The 16,024-nt window shown below is 42.6% G+C and overlaps 1 protein-coding gene across 3 annotated transcripts; it reads left to right on the forward strand.

The window, feature by feature from the left end:
* Positions 1–251: 251 nt before the first annotated feature.
* On the forward strand, positions 252–15,914 carry dync1i2a (dynein, cytoplasmic 1, intermediate chain 2a; the record flags this gene model as incomplete). Of its 3 annotated transcripts, none has more annotated exons than XM_079230409.1 (16): positions 252–280; positions 1,209–1,326; positions 1,648–1,762; positions 2,461–2,548; positions 4,006–4,121; positions 8,337–8,426; positions 8,583–8,745; positions 8,847–8,946; positions 9,802–9,927; positions 11,218–11,364; positions 11,450–11,563; positions 12,059–12,192; positions 13,201–13,345; positions 14,303–14,443; positions 14,608–14,733; positions 14,968–15,914. In XM_079230409.1, the coding sequence occupies 15 exons, from the start codon at positions 1,219–1,221 to the stop codon at positions 15,079–15,081; spliced, it is 1,827 nt and encodes a 608-aa protein (XP_079086535.1). In that variant the 3' UTR covers positions 15,082–15,914. The 3 variants fall into 3 exon arrangements, with proteins under 3 accessions (XP_079086535.1, XP_079086536.1, XP_079086537.1); XM_079230410.1 differs by having other exon boundaries at positions 8,586–8,745; XM_079230411.1 differs by lacking the exons at positions 252–280; positions 1,209–1,326; positions 1,648–1,762; positions 2,461–2,548 and adding an exon at positions 3,908–3,918.
* Between the last annotated feature and the right edge of the window lie 110 nt (positions 15,915–16,024).

Genomic DNA, 16,024 nt, shown 5'->3' on the forward strand with positions numbered 1-16,024 from the left:
TTATCAAATACCATGAGCACCAGTTTGTAGTTGTTCTAATGACCACAGTGTATTATTGAACTTTCAGTTACAAGATGAACCACTAACATAAGTCTTATCCATCAAGCTAAAGCCTTTCCATTTGATTCTCCATATTTGACCTCAGATGACAGCAGCACAGTTACGTCAAAAGCGAAGTGCTTCTTTTTGGCTCTTCCCGGCTCCTGTATTTGTGTCGGCAGCCCATTTGTTTTGACTGTTTTATAGGCATTTTGGTGTCGGGTCGAAAACCTGCTTCAAGGTTTGTAATCTACATCAATGGCGCATTAGCTGTACTATCACACACTTGTAACATGTATTGTTGTGTTTGTAGCCCGACTTGCTTTATTCAGAGAGTCGAGCTGACAGTATGACATCACTGCGGACCGACGTCCGGGTTAACGTCAACTAGCGAGCCGCTAACGATAAAGCGAAGCCCCAGCTCGAACAATACAGGGTGGGTTGGGTTGTGAACGTTACATTTGATCTGATCTGAAATACATTTTTATTGATTAAATTAGATTAAACTGCGCGTGGTTCAATCAGTAAGTACGTGTCGTACAACGAGCATCGCTAAGCTAGCTAGCTCTGCAAGCCCGTGTTTATAAGGGGCGGCCGAGGCCGATCGTAGGCTAACTTTGCGTGTTTTCCATTAAACTACGGTGCGATTAGTATAATAAAACACTACATCAACGCAGAGCAGGCTTGTTGTTTGAACGCGTGTACATCAAGCTGATAAGGGCCAGAAACAAGTGACTGAGTGACAGGATAACCCCATGCTAAGCTAACGGGGTGTGGACAGTTGTACCAACAGCAGGGTGCGGCTCTCGGTCGGCGAGCGGACGATGACCGGGCAGCTATGGGTTTAATCAAGTTTAATGCAGCCGAGAGTGTTTAACGCACTCAGCTGCAGAGAAGACAGAAAACAGTGGTGGATGGTCACGTTAACAGCTGGGTAGCTAGCTGTCTCCATTGCTATGCAAGGTGGTGCTGAAGCTGAGAGCATCACCTGTCAGGAAACACTTTGGTCAGTTGACAGTGCAAATACAAGGAGACCCCTCCACCACCAGGACGCCCTTAATGCTTGTTTGTTGTCGGATATACTTAATTTAAAATGCAATATGTTTTAATGTGTTCTTAATGGAGCATGAACATTTGAATGAAAATTTAAATATGTCATTTGTATACAGCTGTGGCATCATGTCGGACAAAAGTGAGCTGAAAGCCGAGCTTGAAAGGAAGAAACAACGCCTGGCACAAATCAGAGAGGAGAAGAAAAGGAAGGAGGAGGAGCGCAAGAAGCAAGCGGTATGGTTAACGTTTAATGTTTTAATCTCTGATGTTGAATGCAAACTTAACATGAAGAACAAACAGCATCAAAACCATGGCTCAGAGTGAGCATTGCAAAACTATTCATCAATTAACAAATTCTTAATGCAAATTCTCTCCTGAACACTTAATTTTGTTTGTACGTTTTTCAGTCAGAGGCATTAGATTAAGTCCAGATCCCGGGTGTTTTCTTTTTCCATAAATCTATTTTCTTAAGTTTAAATTGGATATAGTTTGTTGCATTGTAATGTATTGTGGATATTTAGAGATTGAATGAATGACATGTTGCTCTGTTTTCAGGTGGACCAAGTGAAAGAGGCTGTACATCACCAGAATGATTCTGACCTGGAGAAAAAAAGACGTGAGGCTGATGCTATTCTACAGAGCATGGGCATAACCTCAGATACCCCTGTTGGTAAGTTTTACATTACCAGTTGGTGAATTATACATACTGCTACTGTGATATCTGCTTTTAACTTATGTAACCATAGGAAAAATACTTCTTTTATTACTTTCTGTACCCTAAAAATAGGACTAATATATAAAATGCAATGAATTCATACTGTCCATCTAGTGTGGATGCAAACACCCTCAGCTAAAAGCCAATATTTTAACCCCATAGTCCTCTTGAGGTTACAATTATTTAAATATCCATAAACACTGGGACAAGGGGAAGCACTGAAAAGAAACACATATTTATAAATATGTGCTACACTGGTATAGACTGTAATACTATTGGTTTATAGAGTTCAGTGGGATTGTTAGGGCACTGACACTTTGCTAACAACAGGTGGCAGAAGAGATCCATAAGAAGTCTCGCAGGATGCAGACAAACTAGAAACACAAATGAAAGAAATACATTGATAAAGACCAAGTCAGTGCAGTTGTGTTATTAAAGATTCTTCCCCAATATGTGTGGATCTTGCCACAGCTCAAGTTTGTACCTGATTGAACTTGTTTTGCTACTAATATCAAGTCTTTACACACATAGCACGCTCATTTAAATGTAGCCGTCATAAAATCTACATTAAAGGATGGATATCATTCAGCTTGGATGCATTTTGTACTTTGTTGTGACTGTAACAGATGGTTATTATCTGTCTCGTTATGTAGCCCCTCCTCCCATCTCTCCAACTACCAAATCTGCGGGCACACCAAGTGAGGCAGGGAGCCAAGACTCTGATGGTGCCGTGGGACCCAGGTACACACACGCCCACAGACACACACACGATCACACACTATCACACTCCTCAGCAACAGATTGAATAACAACATTTCTTCCCAGCTTCTAGTACATTACAAGTGTGGAACAATGTCAATATCCCTCTTTATGAATAACTAGTGGTTATTTCTCCACCTGAAGAATAGGTTTAAATGCTTGGTGCTTTATTGAGCTTTTTATGCTTTCTCAGAAAGTTGGTTGTCTGTGTGTGTGTGTGTATATATATATATATATATATATATATATATATATATATATATATATATATATATATATATATATATATATATATATATATATATACATAGCATGATTGCATGAGGCACAACTGAGCTAAAATCCATTGGAAAGTCTCATACCATTACTGTGAATAAAGTCAAGTTTATGCCAACTGAGTGCATGTTTATTTAATTTGTGTGCCATTGAATTAGGACGATCCTAAATTAACAATAAAACAGCAGGCTGTTGTGATGCCTGGGGGACTTCTTAACCCCTAATTAGACCCCCTTCCCTGGGCTGAAATTCAAGCTCCCCCAGTGTCCCATCAGGCCCAGGGAGCTGTTCCCTCTACGTGTTGACTCATTTCCCTCGCCAGCATTGCCATTTCCTACACACATGGAGGTCATGTTTTCTCCCTGAGGGTTCTCTCTCTCGCTGCCTCTCTGTCTGCACAACACTCTGAGCCTTTGGTGTGACACAGTTCAGTGTGTATCAGCCCCGCAGGCAGCACACTCTGTGTCATCTCACTCTGAGAGGCTGTGTGTCCATGCATTTTAAGCAGATACGTTCTTCCATCTCTGAGCGCTGTGCAGGCAGATTCAAGCTTGAACTGAAAAACAAACAAAAAATATCCAGTTTTAAGTTTGTTTTGATAACATGGAGATGTAATAGATTTGCGACGTAGGATCCAATCCGCATGTTGTGTGCCATAATGCTAACTGTATTTCCTCTCCTCATTTGTGTTCGCTCTTCTCTCTCACTAATGCTGCCTTGTTGCTGTGACACTAACCAGGACTCTGCACTGGGACTCTGACCCGTCCACTCTTCAACTTCACTCTGATTCTGAGCTGGGGTACTGGACACTCTCTTCTCTCCTTTCCTGGTCATGTTTCCTTCTCTCTATGGCATGACTACTTTGTCTTCCAAAGTCATTATTCGGTTAATGCAGTCCAGGAAAACCTTCAAGTCGTGCATGCAAGAATGGTCAGACAAAACCTTTTAATTGATTCACACTGGTTTGCTACACTAATCCGAAGTCTCTGCCATCCCAAGAAACACTCATTTACTTACTTACTTTGACTTGTAAGGAGGAGAAAATCAGACGAGGATGATAGCAGAATGACTGTTTTGTATGTTTGTTTTTTTACTTGTCAAATTCATTACAGTTTTGTGGTGATATTGAGTTGTGCAAAGTTTGAGTTGTTCTGTGCTTTTAGGCGTGGAACTCCAAAACTGGGAATGGCCAAAGTCACACAAGTGGACTTCCCTCCACATGAGACTGTGTCCTACACAAAAGAGACCCAGACACCTGTCATGACTCAGCCAAAAGAAGGTGATTCTCAGACATTATTACATATGTTAATCTTAAAAAATGGACAACGCTTCTTTGCGAACACAAGTTTTGTTTTGCTGCAAGAATTGTCCACCTTTTTGTCAAAAAAAATATTCCTTACGGGTGTTGTGGGCTGTGTACCGGAAGTAAATAACAAGTGGAGGAGATTTGATTTGAGATGAAAGTAAAGGAAAACTGAGGCCCAGGAAACACAAGAAGTCAAAGGAGAGATTAAATTCAGAAAAACCCTGAACCTCACAAGCAACTCCGCTTTGGTATAACTAATGAGCAGGATGACACGACCAATGACAGGAAGGAGAAATGCGATTTAGGGGAAAGATATGACGCGCTGCTACTAACACCACATGTTGAACACATGCTCCATAAAATATGCAAGACTTGTGGGTATGCTGCTTGTTCTTGTATAATCTGCCCGACTGAAACCCTAATTAGTTTATTTTTATTTTTAAATAAACTATTCTACAAAACCTCCCAGCTACAACTCTTGGAATGTTCCTGTCTTTTTAGCCATTTGTTCAATTTGTTTGCATCAGCTGGCACCTCTTTTTAAGCATCTTTTAAAGCCTGGTTAGGATTTAAAACAGCATTCAGATTGTTGATTGTTGTCCCTTCAGGTGATGTGCAGTAAATCGTGAGGTGGCAAGCAGTACGAGCAGGATGAAATTGTGTGATTTTGTGGAAAACTATGAGCAGAGCTAGTGAAGGATGAAGAGCATCCCTCTGTTCCTCACTGCTCTTTACTCTGGACTCTACTGGGCATTGTAAAACTGTGTTAAACAACGATGGTTTCTGCCAGCTGTTCAACACAAGGCCCCCTTCCCCTCTCTGCCACTATGTAATCATTTCATCAACTCCCTCGCTTCCCTGTCTTCTCCCTTCACCGAACAGGCACATAACAAAACACACTCAGTGACATTGTGCATTTTCACACCATCACTTCTGGCACTCTATGAGACGGCATCCCCTTCCCAGCTTGCTCCCCTTGGTGCATTTCTGATGTGTGGGGTGGCGTCGGGCCTGTTCTCTGATTGAGCGATTTATCGTGTTGTCAAAAGGAGGCAATGGCGCAGCACTCTCAAGGTCAGCAGGCGGTGGCATTAGAGGGAGCGGCCGCCGTGCCCTGTCTGCTGCACACCGAGGGTCCCCCACAGTGTGTGCAAGACATCTCTAAAAAAGGAGTAAAAGATTTAAGATTTAATGTCACCTGCCCTATTGACCCAAAGAAAACCCCATGAACAGTCGAGGAGAACTCATCATAGAGTGACATGATGTGTTTGTTATTAATGCGGACAGTATTGCGTCATGAATTGGACGGTGTTTGTTAGTCCAGTGTGCTCTGAAATCTCCTCTCAAGATCTGTATGACTGATATTAGTTCATCTTTATTTGCCACGTTTGTGTCCATGGGAAAGTATAGAAGCACTTTTCTTCAGACTTGAATTAGTCTATTCCATCTGTAGGTCGTTTCAGGAAATGTGTTGATTTAAGTCATCAGATTGGTGAATTTCTGTGCCGGTGCCTGAGTATACTCAGACTGTACTAGTAGGTAATGTGCAGCATCAGTATGCACTCTTCAACAATAGGCTGTAATTATGGAATAAGATATTGTTGGAGGGTGGGGTGGTGTTGGTGTGTGGAGGGCTTGGTCTGGTGCAGCGTGTAAAAAGGCTGGTCAGGAATAGGAGTATGCAGAGCAGTAAATCTAAAATGTAATTGAATGTGATTGTTTTAATCACTCTGAATTAAGAGGCAGGTCAAAACCTTTTATCACAAAAGCCCTTGATGGCCTTCTTGTTTGAAGTGTCACTTGTAATTGTGGTCAGCTTTTATGCACTCGATAATAAGAACTGCTTAATAAGATCTGTCGCTGTCATTCGGTAGCTAATCATTCAAATGGAAAATTTGGTGTATTCTTCATTTTATGAGTGTATAGTTTGAGTATTTGCACCTTTTACAACCTGCTTTTTGTTCTCCATTTCATTTGACAATATTATGTGTTTGTATATTATCTGTGATTGACATTTTCTTCTGGACGTGTAAGCATGTTGTAGGAGTTGAGAACAATACACTTCTTTTTCACAGATGACTAAGTCTTGAAGAGTGTTATCAGATTGACAAAAATCTGTTTTTTGCAGCCATTTATAATGTGCTACACTGTGACACACAACCACAAATGTAGATGGTGTGCGCCCTGAGAAGATGGTTGATCCCAGTTTTTGCAGTGCATTTAGTAAACTGTGGCTAGAATGACTATTTTCTGAAAAAACAAGAAATTATAGTGCACATATTTGTGTGTGAATGTGTTGGTAGTTTTGTTTTCTGTGGCTATTGGCCTTTGTACAAGCAGGCAGAGACAAAACCCTGCACGTGCTGTAGTCTGACCCTTATTGTGCTGGGGACATATAGAAAGTGAAAAACACCTGCAGAGGGAGGAATATACTTTGAACATTGCTGGGCGCATACCATGTTTGCATTAATATATTGTCCATTGAGCCACAACCACCAACCCCCCACTTTCCGGCTCCCCCCCCTCAAAAAAGCTTTTATTTCTTAAGTGGTACAAAAGCCATAATTGAGCCTGCTTTGAGAGGAGGTGTCAGTGTATGGGACATCGGTGATCCGGGTGAATTCTGTTAAATGCAACTCCCCCTCCCCCCTCCCGCCACAACCCATCAGTGCTACTACCCCGCAAACCCCCCCCCCAATACACATCCCCAGCAGGGTCACCAGGATCACTAGCTTTTCTCCAAATGGCCATTTTGGCTGGCAGGTGCATTATACCCTTTATTTTCAGATTGTCTATCCGCTCCTAATGCCGGGCAGGTTGATTGCTCTGGCTGCCTCACCAGGGAAAGGGCTGACGAGCACGGCCGGGACTAGCTGAAAGACAGTGATTACTGTTTTCCTTTAAGCCTGATTGAGGCCCTTGAAAGGAATGATTTTAACCTTCTCCTGTTGGTTGCAGAGTATGGCTGTACATCGAAATGGTTTGTGTCATCAACCCAGTTCTGTAAACTCATCAGTGTACCCAATAACCTTCTTCCTCAAACCTCCGTCTGAGAAAGGGGATAAATCACTTTGTGGACAAAGTGACAGATGACATTATCATTTAGATTATCTCCGTAGGAAGGACATTCTGGCATGCGGTGCTGTCATCTCAGATTAACTATAAGGCTCATACCAAGATAAATGCTTGTAGGAACCAGGCGAGTATTTCCCGTCTCCTCATGAATCAGTTTTGTCCTGCTTTTGACTATTATTTTTTTTGCATTGAAAGCGTAGGCTATATACCGTCTCTAGGAAATGTGTGTTTTGAAAAAGCGCGTTCATCTTCTTTGAGGTAGAACCGGTGTGCAGTTTGCCAGCTGGTCTGCCCTGTATTTTGTTGTACATTCTCTGAGGTTGAATAGGAGTTGCAGGACCTCCTGCTAGGATGGTAATTGCACAGGCTTGCTGTTCAGGGAGAAGCTTGTCTTGGGGCAGCCAGGCGTAAAACCTCTGTGCCATCCCCATGCCACCTCTGAAGAGCACAAGACAATCCCAGCATCACCATCTGCTTTTGCACCATGCCGTCATCTGGCCAGACCAATGGGACGGGCCCGGGCAGCTGCTCCACACCCTCTGCCCCGCTGCCCTGTGGCCTAGAAGGGGGCAACCTGCCACTGGGACACAGAGGAAACGGCTACACTGACAGCTAGACCTTCCATTGAATGGCTAGAGTCTCATTAACAGTTGGAAAAGACAGGGGTCCCTATGACAACAAGACACCCGCTGCGCTGTGTCCCTTTAACACAAATGGCAAACGTCCCTGCTTTAGACGAGCAGGTTCTTTTTTTGAAAGGCGACATTGTGCTGACAAACCAAACAAATGTAAGGCAGAGAAACAAAATCAGACTCTCGCTGTCCCCATAATCACTGTGTGGAGCTTTTATTGAAAAGAGGAAATAATAGAGGTGAAAGACGTAGTGACCAAAAGGTATGAAACGTTTATCTGGAAGGCATTATTGAGCCTTGTATGTAAGCGGTTGCTTAGAATTAAATTGTATCCCCCATTTACATTTGACAAAATTGATAAAAAAAAAAAAAAATCTAAACTGAATTTTCTGCGTAGGAATATGTTGATTCAGAGACATGGCGTGCACAACCTAACTGTGTATTTCCCAGTGTTTACCATGGTGTACTTTCTGATCAACAGATGAAGAAGAAGAAGAGGAAGAACGTGCTGCACCTCAACCAGTCATGGAGACTCAGACTGAGAAAGCGGACCAGAAAGTGGAGGAGGAAGGTACTTCACTAACACTGATGATGCATACCGTACTTGCAATACAAATGCAGCCACTTCAGGGAGTTTTATAATAGTTGTAGCAGCGTGCAATATCATAAAGGCAATAAGCAGCAGGGATCCGTACTACATTTCAGTTTGTGTTGTTTTTATTTGCAGCAGCCCCCTACGAGCTGACAGAAGAGGAAAAACTCCAGATCCTGCACTCCGAAGAGTTTGTGGATTTCTTCGACCATAGCACTCGCATTATTGAGCGGGCTCTATCGGAGCACGTGGACCTCTTCTTTGACTACAGCGGCCGTGACTTGGAGGAAAAGGAGGGGTAATAATAAAACAATTAGTGTTTAACACAACAAAAAAAAACATGGTAATTGGTTTTTGAAGACGTGTTTTTATTGATTTGTGGTGCTTTGGTTTCCCCAGTGAAATCCAGGCCGGAACAAAGCTCTCCCTCAACAGGCAGTTCTTGGATGAGCGCTGGTCCAAGCATCGTGTCGTCACCTGCCTGGACTGGTCCACCCAGGTCATTTTCTTTTCAACAACTTTTTGTAATTTAACCAACAGTTGAAAAAAATTCTCAGAGCAGCATTTGGAAGTTGTTTGCAATTATCAAAATGTCACTCCTAAAAATGTGTTAATTGTGTTAAAATAAAAGTCATTATGTGGATAAGTGTTGCTAATTGGCTGTTGAAACAACTTAACTTTGCACAGCCATAATGCTTTATGATTACATAGCTTGAGTTTGACAGCATTTACTTTTCGCCACAAATCCCTCAGGAAAAGTACGTTATGTCCCACACATTGTCACTCAGTCAGGGCCCATAATGATTTGTTTCCTCCGGTGTCTAAGGTCATTTATTGCATGATTCAGCAATGACTTTTGACAGTGATTGAACACCAACTCTTTGTTCTCAGTATTTACCAGGTCAGAGCGATATTCATACCCTTGTCTTTTGAAATTCAGAATTCACAAACTGTAAATCTCACGTCAGGTATTCGAAGCAGCAGAGGTTAATGGTTTGTTTACTTCTGGGTCGTGTTTCTGTAGTGATTCTCTGGCGTGCTTTTATGTGCTTCAGTGGCTTTTAGGTTCTCAATGGCCTGCTTTGTTTTCGTTGACCACTGTTCCTCTGAGCACTTTCAGAACCGTAGTTTTTGGTTAAAATTAGAAAGAAACAAAAAATGCAATTTGCCGAAGTTCTTAAGGGCAGTAGGGCTAATTAAAGAAGCCGTACATCTTGAGAAAAGGTTACTCATTCTTTAAGGCATTCAGAAGCACCACACAGAGCAGGCGAGTCTTTTCCACATGGAGCCAAGCCTGGGGGGCATGTCTGCCTCACCCCCGACATTCATTTGGGCTTTTTTTTTCTGTCACCAGTATCCTGAACTGCTACTTGCCTCATACAACAACAATGATGAAGCGCCTCACGAGCCAGATGGCGTGGCCTTAGTGTGGAACATGAAGTACAAGAAGGCTACACCGGAGTACGTCTTCCACTGTCAGGTACCCAAAGCAAAAAATCTCTCTGCTTCTTTCTCCCACCTCTCTCCCCACATCCTCACGGGGGGCTTCTTCCATGACAAGCATGGAACAACGCTAACCGGCCCCTTTCTGTTCCCCTCGTCTCTCCTTCTCCCCGAGTTCACCGTACTGTTATCCACCTCCACCACATCTATCCGTAAACACATGTTTGTGGGGCGCAGGAGAAGACCTGTGGTGCAGGAATTATATGGAACCCGAGCACTGCAGCGGGATTAAGTGTGTGGGGCAGGGCTGGTTATCATGTGCATCCAAACAAGGGCCCTGTGTTCAGAAGAGCTAGCAGGGTGAGCAGCACCGCTCCTCCGCTCTGCCAGCATTATTATAATGCCTGCCCTGAGGCTCCTTCACCAAGACAAGTTGAGTAGAACCACATGTTGTTGCCGCCAGAGCGGATGTCGGTGTAGGCGTATTGCTCAGATGAATAAAACTGAACAGAAGTGTGAATGAGGTTTTCTCCTTGCCTCAAAGTCGACTCGTGAAAATCTCCTGAAACGTGTCACAATTTTTGTCAAGAAAGGTCCCTATTAGAAAAACTATTGAGGTAAGAGTGTGCCAGGTGAAGCTTTGAGTGCGTGTAGGCCACCTTAAAAACAAACTCAAGTAATATGATACACGATAAAGTGATTATCCAGACATTGGTAATTGTCTTGATGACCAGCCTCGAGGTTTGTTTTGCACAGAACAGTTTTCTGACTTTGAGATGAAGAAGGAAAACAACAGGTTCACGTTTTTTTACTTACTTTTTTTACTCTACATTTGTTTATGTTTCCATTCATTGTCACCATGAACTAATTTGAAATGCTTGTATTGTTTAGTATACTGGACTGAGTAAATTAATTAAGTTCTGTATTATTTGCATCTGCATTGTTACACTCAGCTTCCAGTTTATTAGGCACACCGAGCTGAAACTAATGCAGTCTAATGCAGCGGTCCTGCATGAAGGTTATAATGTAGTGATGTTTTAGAGAGGTGAGGCTACCCTCGTTATTATAAATGGGTTGGACAAAATAATAGAAACACCAGTTAGTATAACACATTACAGTTCAACAAACAGTAGCACAAACAACATCCTCCATAAAGTTGAATCCGCACCTCTCTTGGGCTTGGATGCATTCTTGCTTTTTTGATTGGACGTGATGGTATTTCTAGAGACCTGTCGCCGGGCTGTCTCACTACAAACATGCTCTCATTCATCACTGGAGAAGCTAAAAATTGACTATCCCTTTCTCTATTTTCCCCGCTTTCTGACAGTCTGCCGTTATGTCGGCCGCGTTTGCCAAGTTCCACCCCAACGTTGTGGTTGGGGGCACATACTCGGGGCAGATTGTACTGTGGGACAACAGGAGCAACAAGAGGACCCCGGTGCAGAGGACTCCCCTGTCGGCAGCAGCACACACGGTACACGGGACAACCGGCACAGTGGGCTGATACGTCATGCCAATACAGCAGAAGAGTAAAATGTCTCCCTCCTTTCTTTTTGCAGCACCCTGTATACTGCGTCAATGTGGTTGGCACCCAGAACGCCCACAACCTGATTAGCATCTCCACTGATGGCAAGATTTGCTCCTGGAGTCTGGACATGCTCTCCCAGCCACAGGTAACACATGCTGTGTTTTTCTTCCATGGGTGGTCAGAGAAATATTTCTGAATAACATAAATGACTCGGAGGTTAAAGATATAACCATAAAATTGAATTGCAATGCTAATATTATGTCACATTTTCAAGCTTTGAGCACATGTTTTACATAATGTGTACTTTCTGTCTCTTCAGTCTCACATTCCACCCCTTGAAGTTAAATGTCAAACATTTTGGCCGGACTCCTTCGTTTTAGCATTCCCGTTTGGTATTCCCCGTGGCTCATTTTTCACTTTCAAGGAAATTAACTTTGCTAGCTGTGTCATTTCATCTGAGCTGCCAAGACCTCAATGTCAAACTTCAATTTTTTTTATAAAGTGCTAGTTGAATTTAGATTATGCATTAATAAACTGTGAAGGGATTTTTATAGGTTGTGCTTGGCAGAGTGTGTGTTAACATAAAGCTTGAGCAGGGAGCTTGTTAAAGATGTTTTTCCATGTTCCCTCTCCTCCACAGGACAGCATGGAGCTGGTGTTCAAGCAGTCCAAAGCTGTAGCTGTCACCTCCATGTCTTTCCCTCTCGGAGATGTCAACAATTTCGTGGTGGGCAGCGAGGACGGCTCCGTCTACATGTCGTGTCGTCATGGAAGGTGTGTTCATAAGCAAACCGCGGTCCCCGGCGTCCCTCCCGAACACCGCCAGGAAACTGAGGCGGCTTGTTAGGCCCACCTCGAACCGAGTGTCAAATAAATATAGCCCACTCACTTCCCAGTGCAATGCAAATCCAACACTTGATCTTCTGCTGTTTGAGGTTTCACTCCTGCCCAGTTATCCTGTTTTTCTTTTCCGCTTGTCAGTTGTGTTTGTAAAGGTCGCTCAACATAAACAGGGCACACATGCAAAGGAAACAAATATTTTTTTCTCTGTCCTTTTTTTCCCTCCTCTATATGTTTCTCTAGGTGAGAGAGTTTGTTTACACACGGTCTTCCCGGGGAGAATTAAAACCGTAGTGCATCCCACAATGTTCTCATTTAAGACACCGGGGCTTCTCTCGTGGCGGTTGGTCCCTGGTAAAGAAGCAAATAAATGTGGCTTAAATCAGAGCTGCCACTGAGAAGCGTGTGAGCCCCACAGTAAATGTCCTGCAGTATACCCAGAGACCGCAGAGAGGGGATGGATGCTAGGTTTTGCACAGCAGAATCACCTCTGTAATTGGGGGAATAATTTTCCACCTCATTTACAATGGTATGATACTCTCTTCGCAGTTAATAATGCATAAGCATCACTCATGCTGAGTATTTACCTCTCTGCGTTAATTATCAGATCCTTAGTTGGGAAACGGCTCTGCAACATGTGGTTGAGCGGGTGCAGGCACTTTTACCATCCTGCTGGTAATCACATGATATAAGTAAATGATTAGTGTAAATACCTCCATCAGACATCCATCTGTGGCTGTTGCTGTCTCTCATGCTTAATAATGCCCAAATGATTGAAACGTTTTGTTTTGTTCCCTTCATGAAATGCATCTTCAAACATTATCACAACTGAAGGTCGCTACTCAGCTTCACCTGCTTTTGGAAATAAAATGTCTCGTGCTCAATTTAATCAGTGAGTACGTTAGCACTCACTCTCCACTTCATCTTCTGTGTGCTCCACAGTAAAGCGGGCATCAGTGAGATGTTTGAGGGCCACCATGGGCCCATCACAGGGATCAACTGCCACACAGCTGCAGGGCCCCTGGACTTCTCCCACCTGTTTGTCACCTCCTCTTTTGACTGGACTGTCAAGCTGTGGAGCACCAAGGTTAGAGCAGTTCTACAAAACCTCAGGATTATTGGATCTTGCTGCAAAAACCTATCTGTGTGTTGGAAGAGGTTTCCCCCCTCTGTGTGTCTTGTGCCTCTACATGGTTCCATATAATCCCGCTTTTGTTCATTTCTAACTGCACTATAGTTTCTTGTTATGTTAATTTTAGACTGTTCAGCCTGAATAAGTAATTTGTTCCCTCTAATTTAACAAGCATAAGAGTCTTAACAGCCACTAAAAGCTCTGAGAGGATGATGTCTGCGGACTCCTGCATGGAGCTCAGCCAAGGCTAACATGCTAATGTTCATTAGAGAATGTTTACCGTGTTAGTTAGCAGTGCAAATGGCATTCAACACAACACACTGATATGAATGTTTTGACCTCATGGTGGCACTAAATGAAAAGTTTAGATGAGTTTAAATGATAAGTGTGGAATATAACGGTCCGTGTCAAATGGTTTGCCCATTAGAGGGTGATACTGAGATAATGAGATTTTCATGGTACAGTCTCAGATATCCAGATAGAAATATCATGGTTTAATAATCCAATTATTATTATTATTATTAGTCACAGGAATTTGAATAGAATTCCAATCATAAAAAGTCATGTAACTTAAGCATGTTATAAAAATTGAAGCATGTAGCTTTTAAATAACATCCTATTATCATTAACAACCAATATATACTGTAGATGTGTAACAGCTCATATAACGTTACAACCCGAGTGCCAAACCATAACATATTTCTCAAGACGCTTTGACTTTGGACCAAAGTGGTGCAGCCATCCTTCGAGCCTCGCCGCTAACGTCTATTAAAAGTTCTAACCTGAAAATATTATAACATTTTGAATTTAATATTGAATAAGTATATTTGTTCATGTCTGTATATTACGTGGGGATATCTTCAAAATCGAAACTCTAAAATCATGTTTGTTTCCCCTCAAATATGTCTGCAGAACAACAAACCGCTCTACTCATTTGAAGATAACTCGGATTACGTATATGATGTCATGTGGTCTCCGACTCACCCTGCTCTGTTTGCTTGTGTGGACGGAGTGGGTCATCTGGACCTGTGGAACCTCAACAACGACACCGAGGTATTATCGTCCTACCAACAGCACACACATCCGTATAGCCACACTCTAATCTCAAACATCTCTCCACTTTGTATTACTGAATAGAATTTGAGTGGAAGCAGCATAGAGATTGCAGACCGTGTTCCCGCCCTTCTAATTGGTATTTCATGGTGTTGTTGTTTTAGGTTCCTACCGCCAGCGCCACAGTGGAGGGTAACCCGGCTCTCAACCGGGTCAGATGGGCTCATTCTGGCAAAGAGATCGCTGTGGGAGACTCTGATGGACGAGTTCTTGTGTATGATGTTGGAGAGGTGAGCAAGGATGACTCTGCTTTTTAACACCAAGTTTCTACTGAGTGTTTTTTAGTCATAATTACCCAGTCATGTTGTTGCAGACATGATTCAGCCTCAGTGATTAATTGCATATTGCTCGTGGACTCGAATGGTTTGAGAATTAGATTGAGCCATCGTCTATTAAGAAGTATGTAGGGCATTTCTGTAATTCAGATGTTATTCTGATTATTCTGTTGTGCACCTCCCCCACAGCAAACTGCGGTTCCACGTAACGATGAGTGGACCCGTTTTGTTCGCACGCTGGCAGAGATCAACGAGAACAGAGATGATGCAGAGGAGCTGGCAGCTCAGCGCCTGGCTGCCTGATCTACTCGCCACGGAGGCGATGTTTATGGGACCAGTGGCGCGCTTGTTAACATCAGCCCTGTTTTTGATGGAAGGAAAAGATGTGAAAACATGACCGGGGGGGGGAAATTATGAATTTTTGATCGTGAAGAAGTATGGACATCTTTGGATTTCTTAGACAAATCTGCCTTCTCAGTTAGCTGGACTGTCACCAGCCTTCCTTGGATTAACACAACCTCAAACACTAACATGAAGCCATATTCACAAAACACAAACCAGTTGTCCTTTTTTTTTTTTTTATAAACCAGATGCCTTAAACTTTAATTTTGATTGTAAAATCCTACCCGTCTTCACTTGGGGCCCATAATGAGCCTTATTTTTGAGTTCCTGAATCCAAATAGCTGAGTTCCATTTCCACCAAAGTTGTAGTAAAGCAATCACATCTTTAAAAACTTCTTATAACTTTAGAATCATGTTGTCATCTCCGTTCCTTTTAGTCTTGTTTGTAAAATACTGAAAAGTCCAAAATCCAGATGTCTTTCTACTTTCTATATTGGTCTACACTGCACCGGTTTTCACTTATTCAGTGCAGCTGGTTAGACTGGACATAGTTGAACTATCCTCAATGCCTCAGAAGATGATCACGTATGCTGTAACTGCTTAGTGATGTATGTTGACAGGATCTGAATGGAGATTGTTTTGTTGCCTGAAGAATCTCAAAGTTTTGGTGTCAAAACTGAGAATGTACTTTTCACACAGTAGAAACAAACAGTTTGAATGATTTATTACAATAAATACATTTAATTATTTTTCTGGTCATGATTTCAAAATAAACACTTTTGAAAGCATCTGTACATCCTTGTGTCTCTTAAGTTTCACTGACGCATGCCAAAGCTATTGCACACCAGAAAACACAGTTACAATCCTTCGTCATCCCATAATGTCCCTCTGTAGAGGAGTACAA

This window comes from Taurulus bubalis (genome assembly GCF_910589615.1).
Source record: "Taurulus bubalis genome assembly, chromosome: 15".
Lineage (NCBI taxonomy): Eukaryota > Metazoa > Chordata > Actinopteri > Perciformes > Cottidae > Taurulus > Taurulus bubalis.